Source organism: Trichosurus vulpecula, chromosome 6 (assembly GCF_011100635.1).
Source record: "Trichosurus vulpecula isolate mTriVul1 chromosome 6, mTriVul1.pri, whole genome shotgun sequence".
Classification (NCBI taxonomy): Eukaryota; Metazoa; Chordata; class Mammalia; order Diprotodontia; family Phalangeridae; genus Trichosurus; species Trichosurus vulpecula.
This window is the reverse complement of record NC_050578.1, coordinates 258,782,412-258,792,499: the sequence shown is the minus strand read 5'-3', so window position 1 is coordinate 258,792,499 and position 10,088 is coordinate 258,782,412. Positions and strand designations below refer to the sequence as shown.

Sequence of the window (10,088 nt, the reverse complement as noted above, 5' to 3'; positions counted from 1 at the left end):
TATGTAGACATATGATATACATGCATGTGTATTTATATTATTGACATATGCACCTGGATAGATGGATGTGCTACATACATAGATGTGTGCGTTTTATGCATGCATGTGTATTTATATATATATAATATATATATATGTATGTGTGTGTGTGTGTGTAGATAGATAGATAGATAGTTGGCATGTGTACCTGGATGTATGTGCTGTATATATATGTGTGTGTTTTATCCATGCATGTGTATTTTTATATTTTATGTATATGTATATATGTGTGTGTAGATAGATAGATAAACAGACAGATTGATAGATAGTTGGCACGTGTGCCTGGATGTATGTGCTGTACATATACGTTTGTATTTTATCCATGCATGTGTATTTTTATATTATATATTATATATAGTTGGCATAGTTGGCATGTATGCCAACTCCCTCTTTTTACAGATCATGTGCCTGAGGCCCAGAGCTGGCTCACACATCAAAAGGCAGAATTTGAACCCAGCCCCGTGGGGCTGCCAGTGAGGACATGCTGGTGGAGGAGCAGCAGGAGAGGCCGAGCTCCAGGCAGGATGCTCGAGGACAGCTGTGGGAGAGAGAAGCTGGAGGTTACTCCTGGCCATTCACCCCTGCCTCCACCCTCTGCTTACTGCCTTCTTCCTGTTTTGCTGTGAATTCGGTTCCCATGAGTCCCACAATTTAGCATGATCGGGCAGGGGGACTGGATGCTGGGGCAGAGGGACAGAAAGAAGAAGAGGGTGCTGGGAAGAAGCAAAATTCTGACCTAGCGAAAGGGGGGATTTGAAGAGGGGTGGGCGGATTAGGAAGAAAGAAGGGGCAAATGAGGCTGAGGGAGAAACAGAAAGGGAAGGGAGGAGGTAAGTTGGGAGGAGGAGAGAGGGCGGGGATGTCGATGAGAACCAAGGGAGGAGAGACAGCCCAGAGAGAAGGCAGGCTGATGTGACCAAATTCATCCTCAGAGGAGTTTTCACATGACCAGAAGCCCTTGTGACCCCCTCCCCTCCCCAAGGTCCTGCCCACAGTCTTCCGTTCAAGCCTTGTGACCAGGGCTCCCATGTGTAGGGGATACCCCAGCCTCTTGCTCCCCTGAATCATCAGCCCAAACTTCCCAGTCCTACTTGTTCTGGTCCCCTGTTCCCACCACACCCCAGCAGCTCTAGAAGAGAAAGAAACCCAGTGCTGCAGACAGATAGACTCTGTGCTCTAAACCCTGCCACCACCCCCCACCCTCTCTCCTGGCCCCATCTGAGGCCTCCACCTTTCCCCAAGTTTTCTTGGACTCTCCCTGAAACGCCCAGAACCGGTCCAGTCCAATCCAATAGAATTTTAAAAAACAACAAAACGTCATTAATATCTTTGGGTTTTTATCCCATCCGTCCATCTCCCAAGGCATGCCTCCCTCTCCCTCTTCGAGAGCACCCTCTTCCATCTTCCAGAACAAAGAATAAGAAAGAGGGAGGAGGAGCTTATGAAACTGACCTCCTCATCAGAAAGGCCTAACTTTCTATACAGCGGTCCACATGTACGATCTCCCGTTCCTGTAAGAAGTGGAGCAGGCCCTTCTCGTATTTCCTCTTTGGGGACAAGTTAACAAGGATCTTGTAAAGTGGCCCATGTGCCACTAACTCTTCTGAGTGCTGGGGGAACAAAGACCAAAAAGATTCAATCCCTGCCCTCCATGAGTTTACATTGGTGAGGGTGGGGCTATATTCTCCTTGTCTCTTCCTTCCTTTCTCTGAATTGGAATCTTCATTTTGGCCTAGGATTCTAGCAAGGACTTTCTGCTAGATTTGTGGGGGATCTTAACCTGGTTTGTGCCGTGAACCCCTTTGGCAGTGTAAGTGAAACCTTTTTAAAAGTGTAAAAGTACATAGGATTACAGAAAAAAATTAATTATATTGAAATACAGTTATCAAAACAGTTGGGAAAAAAAGTTCACGGACCTTGAGCTAGAGGTTTCAAACATTATCAAACATCTTCCTTTAGCCAACCTGGGCCCCCCGGCCTTTCCCTCACAAGCACTGTGGAGCTCAGTAGGCTTGATGCTGTCTACGCTGCTAATGAAAATCCCAAATGTTCTCTCATTGGGTAAACCCCAAAACAACTTCCACCCCAGGACTGAGACCAGAACTAGCTCCATTGGGCAAATATCACCAGACAAAAATCTTCCTTTGCCCAGGGAGTCTGCTACAAGGAATTCACAAACTTCGCAGGGCTGTATCAGGAACAGAGTTGAAGCAGAAAGGGACCACCCCCCACCCATTTTACAGATGAAGAGGGGGAGTGACTTGTTCACAGCTGGCAAGTACAAGAGCTGAGCTGAGCTCCATCTTGGAGCTCCTTCCACCGGGCCTAGCTGCTGGGTGAAAGGCAGTGCCCCTAGTCAGTGACTCAGCAGAGGGACAGGGCTCTGGCACTCTGATTCCTCCCAGGAGGTGGACCTGCCTAGTAACTGAGCCTCAGCTGAAGCCTCAAGTCCCAGCTTGCTAGCCCTGGCCCCATGGCACAGGCCCATCAACGTACAGGTGACACCCAACACCTTGGGAGGTTCTTTTCTCTCTTCCACACAAATAACTGGACTTTCTGAGTCCTTCAAAGTTCAGAAAGAAATTTCCTAGCATCAAATTTGAACCTCCTAACAACCCCGGGAGACAGTTTATAATCCTTATTTTGGAAATGAGGCAACTGAGGAAGTTTCTGTGATTTGCCCAGGGTCTCAAGCTGCAAAGTATCAGAGGGAGGCCTTTGAACCAGGTTAGTTCTCAAATTAATCCTACCACCTTGCCTCTCTTTGTAGACCTGGGTCTGGAATCAGTGTTGCTCTTTTAAGGGTCCTTCCCTAGATACCTATTGTTAAAGAAAAAGCAAATCAGGAACTATGCTGTCAGAATTCAAGTGTGTCAAGTTGTGTGGGGAGGGGGGGGAGGGTAGAAATGGGGAGAAAATTTGTAATTCAAAATCTTGTGGAAATCAATGCTGAAAACTAAAAGTACTTAAAAAAGAAATCAGGTGACTGATTCAATTAAAATTATATATGAAAGAAGAGTAAAATGAAAGAATTCAAGTGTGTCGGGTTCCGCTGTCATCGAGGGAGAAAGGGCTCTTGTCATCACTTTTGAAATGCTTTGCCCCTTTTCTTCGGTATTCTTTTTCCTCCCCGCATGCCCTGGGGAAGACTCGGTTATCTTGCCACGCTTACGCTTGGGGCAGTCAATCCTGCTCCAGGCTCAGCCGAGCACCTCAATCCCTAAGCGTTACAAGTCGCTAACCACTGGAAGACAGGGCCCCCACTTTTAATGAAGAGCTTCCGAGAAATCACCGGCTCGCAGTCACAAGCAAGGCTGGAGAGTTTCCAGGGTGTGACCACAGGCATGAACAAGCAGGAAGGCTCGGAGCTTTGGGCTCCCGCTGCTTCCTCCTTCCCTGAGCTCTGGGAAAGTACCACAGCCGGTAGGTCGGTCCACGCGTATTTATTGAGCTCCTGCTGGGTGCAGCGCCGTGACCCCGAGGACCCTCGTTAAATTCAGTGCGCATTGAAGGGCTGGCTGGAGGCAGACGCAGCTGCACACACGTGCAGAGAGCTGCGCCTGCCCTCAGGGAGCTCCTGTTCTTCTGGGGATAAAAAAGAACTGGGGCTTCGAGGTTTTCCAAGCGCTTTGCAAACACCATCTCTTGCCCTCCTAGCGACGGACTGGCCGTGGATGCTTATTTGACAAATGAAGAAATCGAGGCCGCTAAGTGAGGGTGGATTTTAATTCGGCTCTTCCCCGCCCCATTAGGGCCAGACACCCTCTGTACCATGTAGCCGGCTGCTGGACCACCCACTCCAGCCTCCGGATTTTTGCCTAAGGCCAGGCTTGAGCTCCCTCCCGCAAACCAGGAAATGGGCGCGAAGCCGCAATTATGGACGCTCTCAAAGGGCGTCTAAAAGGATCAGAGAGCCGAGAGCCTGAAGGACCCCGGGGGGTCAATCAGGCCTGGCCCTTCCCCTCCCCTTATTTCAGAGCCGACTCGCCCAAGGTCACAGGGGCAAGATTCTAAACAGGGATCTCGACTCCCTAGCACGCTCAAGCGCCTTCCGGCAGACCACGTGGCCTGGGGCCGCGCCCCGCCTCCGGGGGGCGCCACCTGCTTCTTGCCCTTTTCTTGGGTGGGTTCCAAGGGGCCCGTCTCCTGCCTGGAACGAGAGAACTGGGTCTGGCGCCAGAGGCCTCGCGCCCTTTCCCACGCTCCTCCGCCCCGCCCCGCCCCCACAGGCTCGCGGCCTAACAGCCAATTTCCCTCCACCCTCCTCCCGTCCCCCCGTTTCCTTCTCCCTTAAGAAAGATGGCGGCGCGGGCGCTTCCTGTGGGAGCACCGGCCCGCGCATCCGGGCGGCTTCGGTGGTGCCCTGGATAAGGTTCCGGGCTCGATGGTCCCTCAGTAGGCGGCGGCGGCGGCGGCGATGGCGGCTGGACGGTCCGGCAGCCGCTGCTGCCGCTGCTGGGGATCTCCGCTGCCGCTGCTCGTGGGCAGGGGCCTGGGCCTCCTCCTGCTGCTACTGCTGCCCGTGCCGCCCGCTCAGGCCCGGAGCCTCCGCTTCGTGATTTTGGTGCTGAAGTTGGGGGGCGCAGAGAGACGGGGTCTACGCAGGGTCAAGGGGCGGGGGAGCTGGGGGTGTCAGACTCTGGGCGCGAGGGCTCTCCGATTGGGAGAGGCTCCTAGGAATTGGGGGTGGGGTATCTGGCTCAAGGGAAGGGGCTCCTAGGCTAGGGGTCTTTGGGTCAGAGTCAGGGGTGTCTTGCGGGGGGCGGGTAGAATCTGGATTGGAGACTGTTGAGGCGTTGGGGAGCCGGGGAGGATTGGGCGGCGTACGTTGTCCCTGGGTCAAGGGAGGAGGTTTCAGCATCCTGGACAGATCTCTGGGTAAAGAGGACGGCTCCGCTTTGGGGGCAGGGGTCTCTGGATAAGGAAGGACAAGGATCAATATCGGAAGAAAGGGAGAGCTGTATTGAAATTGGGGGAGGGGGGGGCTCTGACTTGGAGTTCTAGGCGGAGGCTTTGGAGGCGTCCGTACTTTGAGATTAGGGGGTATGGAAGTCCGCCTGAGGCAGCTCGTATCGGTCCTACCCGCAACACTCACCTTCTTCTGTCATCCAGTTTCCCCCTTTTTGCGCCTCCCCTCCCCCCGCCCCAGTGGACACTCAGTGGTGGACACCATTAGGGCAGGATTTTGACTTGGGGCGCGTGGTGTTGGGCTTTCTGAAGAGGGTGTGGGTAAACTGGGGCGGAGGGAGTCAGGGGCCATTAACGTATTTCTCATCAGAAACCTATAGATGAACCAGTGTTTCCTTTCTCAGTTATATCGACATGGAGATCGCTCCCCTGTCAAGGCCTATCCTAAGGACCCCTATCAGGAGGGAAAGTGGCCTCAAGGCTTTGGCCAGCTAACCAAGGTTTGTCCAGGTGCCCTCAGATAGGATTCTTCCTTCGGGCACTGATTCTAGGGCACAGATCCGTAGAATTTATTTTGATGACTACTTCGATGTAATTGGTTTCCTTTGCAATCCTGTGTATTTTTGTTTTGTACATTCAAAAACATTCTGAAGAGGGGTCTGCCCCAAGGCATGTCCCTGATGCAAAAAACAGGTTAAGGACCCATGTCCTAGGGACTGCTGCCTTTAGAGCAGCTTCCAGATTAGTGGCACCCTTACCCAGTTCTGTTGATCTTGCTGTATTCCATACCTGGCTGGTGCTACATGTGGCTGGACCGATTGACTAGGGATGCTGATCCACTCAGCATCAGCCCTTCCTTGGGCAGAATTAGAGAGCAGCAGAGTCTGCGGTTCCTGGGCTTTACCGACCCTTGGGTCTGCTTGCAGATGGGGATGCTGCAGCACTGGGAGCTGGGCCAGGCTTTACGGCAGCGCTACCAGGGCTTCCTCAATGCTTCCTACCACCGGGAAGAGGTGAGCTTAGGGATCCAGACAGGGAGGTTCTGGGAGGAGGGATTCTGCCTCTCTATGCTTGGCACCACTTTGGGGGAGCTTTCTAGGCTTACTCCTTGCTTCTGTTCTTGAGGCGAGGGAACATCTGCATACATGCCCCAGTTCCAGACTAGGAAGGGAAGCTGCCAAGCACCTTTTCCTCTGAGGAGACCTCTGCCCTGGGAAGGTTGATCAGAGCCACAGCCTCTGCTCTCCTGCACCCTGGGGGATTCCCTTTCCCTCCCTGGCCACAGCTGGTGGTTGTGTTGAGGGCTAGGTAAACCACAAGCCCTCAGGAAATTCAAATTGTGAGAGTGCAGCTGTTTCTGCCTCAGGTTCTCATGTGTTGCTCCGCTCTCTCAAGCTCTTCTTTCCTTTCTTGCTCTTCTCATCACAGAAACCCAAGGCTTTATAAGTACCTGCAGCTGCTGGGAGGCCTGCTGTCCCATGGGCCAAAGGCCTTTCCCAGGCACCCTGACGGAGGTTTGCTCACTGCTCTCCTTGGCAGGTTTACATTCGAAGCACAGACTTTGACCGCACCCTTATGAGTGCTGAGGCCAATCTGGCTGGACTCTTCCCGGTTGAGGGCGCGCAGTCTTTTAATCCAAACATCACATGGCAGCCTATCCCTGTCCATACTGTTCCTGAGGCCCAGGATAAGGTGAGGCTGGCTGACCCTTTGCCCGTGGGACACGCCCTCCTCCCCATTTCACCAATCCCTGATTCTTGCCTTGCTTCTCTGTTCACAGCTGTTGAAGTTCCCACTGGGCCCGTGTCCTCGGTTTGAGCAGCTACAGAATGAGACTCGCCAGACCCCCGAATACCAAAATGAGACAGTTCAGAATGCTGTAAGTGGGGGTGAAGGGGGCAGGAGGTCACGATGCCATCAGCCCACAGGAAACAGGGTGACCGTGACCACCTCTGGTTTACCTTCACAGCAATTTCTGGAGATGGTGGCTAATGAGACAGGTGTCACAGACGTAACACTAGAGACAGCCTGGAACATCTACGACACTCTCTTCTGCGAGGTGTGCAGACCATAGACCCCAGCCTGCTTGTTTTTCCAGGGACCTGGGTCATTCATTAATCACAGGTTCTAGGGCAAGGGGAGAGGCCTCTCACCACCTACTGAGGCATCTTAGAGGAGCGCACACAACTTCCCCTCCCAAGGCTGAAGGAGAACCTCAGAATGGGAAATGGTTTCCTAACCATCAGCAGTTTTACATGACTCCATTTTGCTGAGTCACATTGTCTGCATGGAGGCTTCCTCTCCTTGTCTGCCCCACTGCCTGATCCCCAGACATACTGGCTGCCACCCTGGTCCCCAGGCCTCATCTCTCATTTTCCCTCCCCTCACACACGAGCGCATGCACACACGAGCACACACATACAGCCATTTGCCCATTTGGGATCTCTGGGCTCCCTCTAGCCTCCCCTGCACTAACCTATTTGGTGTACAGCAAACCCATGGCCTGTCCTTACCGCCCTGGGCGTCGCCTCAGACCATGCAGCGCCTTCGGCAGCTTAAGGATCTCAGCTTCCGGTTCCTTTTTGGGATGTACCAGCAGACAGAGAAAGCCCGGCTTCAGGGAGGTGAGTGACAAAGAGGGCATGCCCCTCCCCTCAGAATCCCTCCAGAGCTCCCGTGCTGTCTCAGGCTTCTGTGACCAGGATCTCATCCACCACCACTCAGCTCTGCTGTACACATCAGCTTCCACTTTGTTGTCTTCACAGGGAGCCAACTGCTCATCTTTTCTACCCGTTTGTTCATCTCTGAAGAGCCAGTTAGTTCCATTCACACCCTGCTCAGAGCCCTTTTTTGGTGGTTGTTCATTCATTTCAGTCGTGTCCAACTCTTTGTGACCCCATTTGGGGTTTTCTTGGCAGAGACACTGGAGTGGTTTACCTTTCCCTTCTCCAGCTCATTTTACAGATAAGGAAACTGAGGCACAAAGGATGAAGTGACTTGCCCAGGGTCACATAGCCAGTGTCTTAAGGCCAGATTTGATCTCAGAAAGATAAAGTCTTACTGAGTTTGGATCCAGCACTTTATCTACCATGCCACCTAGCTGTCCTCAGGGAGCCTTAGATTATCCCAACTATGACAGGACCCACTTTGATACAGGTGCCAGGAACAGACAATCCTGTGGCCACAGGCCTTGGTTCTGATGCCTGTCAAGAGGCATTTGAGTCACCTCTTGAGGGCTGCCTCATTGTACTCCAGCTACTTTCTCATGAACCCAATCACTGACTGGCAATTGTTCCTAACTAAAGCTCTATATATGTTTGGTTGGATTTGGCACTAAAGCCCATTTTGCCCCTTGAGATCATAAGCTGTTCAAAGGCAGGGACCATGCTTCTAATACTTTCAGTATTTTCTTTGAAATTCTAGCTATCTGGTAAAATTGGTAGCTGGGCTTACCCTGTCATCAGCCAGATGAAGTTCTTCTAGTGGGGGAGGATGAGGAGGCTCTGATGGCCACCACCAGCCACTCAACATTTCCTTGTGTTTTCCTTCAGGGGTCCTCCTAGGCGAGATCCGCAAGAACCTGACTTGGGCAGCGTCGGCCTCCCAGCACCCCAAGTTGCTCATCTACTCTGCGGTGAGCTGACTCTTTCACCCATGTTTTCCCTCCCGTAGTCAACCCCCCCTTTCCTGGACCCTCTATTCTTAGGCTCTTTGTGGGGATGCTAAGAGGGAATGGCCCTCCCCCCAGGGGGTAAGGGCCAGCAGGGATGAAGCAGACTTCTTCCTACAGCATGACACCACACTGGTAGCACTGCAGATGGCTTTGGACATCTACAATGGGGAACAAGCTCCCTACGCCTCCTGCCACATGTTTGAACTTTACCAGGAAGACGATGGGTGAGTTGGCCTGGCTTCCTGGTGAATCCCCAAGGGTGGTGGTTGGAAGGGGGAGGGGTGGTTCCCAGCTTGCAGGCTCAGCCTGGAGAACTGGCTTTTGTGCTGCCCTCAGGAATTTTTCCGTGGAGATGTATTTCCGGAACGACAGTACCAAGGCTCCATGGCCCCTGGCCCTGCTGGACTGCTCCCAGCGCTGCCCCCTCCCAGACTTCTTACGCCTCACTCTGCACCTCGTGCCAGAAGACTGGGAACAGGAATGCCAGGTGACAAGCAGCCTCGCAGAGACAGGTGAGCCCAGCACCATTCTGTCATCTCAGTGTCACAAAGTTTTCCCACCCTGAAGATCTCACTTCTCTTCCTGTCCTCAGAGGTGATCGTGGCCTTGGCTGTTTGCGGCTCCATCCTCTTCTTGCTCATCCTGTTACTGCTCACAGTCCTCTTCCGAATGCAGGCCCAGCCTCCAGGTTACCGCCATATTGCTGATGGGGAAGACCATGCCTGACAAGAACACTAGGCCCCCTCCCTACAGCCTCGTGGAGGTGGTCCAGCCCCTTGCCTCCTGCCTCTTCCCATTCTATAGACAGGAGGCCTCTGGCTGGACTGCCCTCTGATTGTGCCCAGGCTAGGAAAGCTGGGAAGCCAATTTGATGCAGACACATACACCTCTGAGCCCAGTGCTGCCCTAACCCCAGGACCCTCCTCACCCAGCATTTCTGAGCAGGTGTGTGAGGCTTTGTTGTCTTCTGCCTCCCAGCCCTGGGAAGCAGGACAGAGCAGCACCAATGCATTTCATGCTGGGTAAGTACCTAGCAATCAAACGAAGGGAGTCCTTAGGCCAACCCAAAGTAGTTTTGGCACTACTTTCTACAACAGCAGGTGGCTCACAGGACATTCTATTGTATCTCCCACCACCCCCATGCCTAATTTAACCAGGCCTCTCTTCCTGCCCTCAAGGTAGGGGTCATAGCCCCAGTTCATTGAGGTTGGAAGCCTCAGGGTTAGTTGCTGCTGTTTCTACTCTTCTGAATCCTGAGCTGGCTTGAAGAATGCATATAAAGGGATGGGGGGGAGGGGGGTACAGGCACATACAGGACACAGAAGACACACAAGCCCTAGGCAAACGCAGGTCGTGAGCTGCACAGCTCTGGGCTGTAGCCCAGAGGGGACGAAGGTGGACCCCAAGGGGAATGAAAGTGTTGAACTCTCCACGTTGTTTCTTGTGTCTCTGTCGGAAGGAAAACAGC

At 52.9% G+C, this 10,088-nt stretch overlaps 1 protein-coding gene across 1 annotated transcript; it reads left to right on the top strand.

Annotated features, from left to right (window-relative positions):
* The first annotated feature begins 4,424 nt into the window (after positions 1 to 4,424).
* On the top strand, positions 4,425 to 10,052 carry ACP2 (acid phosphatase 2, lysosomal). Its single transcript, XM_036763242.1, has 11 exons — positions 4,425 to 4,603; positions 5,352 to 5,447; positions 5,874 to 5,960; positions 6,487 to 6,639; positions 6,728 to 6,826; positions 6,917 to 7,006; positions 7,439 to 7,571; positions 8,499 to 8,581; positions 8,738 to 8,844; positions 8,957 to 9,132; positions 9,213 to 10,052. The coding sequence occupies exons 1-11, from the start codon at positions 4,457 to 4,459 to the stop codon at positions 9,344 to 9,346; spliced, it is 1,305 nt and encodes a 434-aa protein (XP_036619137.1). The 5' UTR covers positions 4,425 to 4,456; the 3' UTR covers positions 9,347 to 10,052.
* The last annotated feature ends 36 nt before the right edge of the window (positions 10,053 to 10,088 follow it).

What these genes read in the sequence shown, in the direction of transcription:
- ACP2 (XM_036763242.1), top strand. Translation starts at nt 4,457, where the DNA reads ATGGCGGCTGGACGGTCCGGCAGCCGCTGCTGCCGCTGCTGGGGATCT. An exon ending in ATGAGACAGTTCAGAATGCT is followed by an intron (nt 6,827 to 6,916) that starts GTAAGTGGGGGT and finishes TTACCTTCACAG; the next exon opens with CAATTTCTGGAGATGGTGGC. An exon ending in AGTTGCTCATCTACTCTGCG is followed by an intron (nt 8,582 to 8,737) that starts GTGAGCTGACTC and finishes TTCTTCCTACAG; the next exon opens with CATGACACCACACTGGTAGC.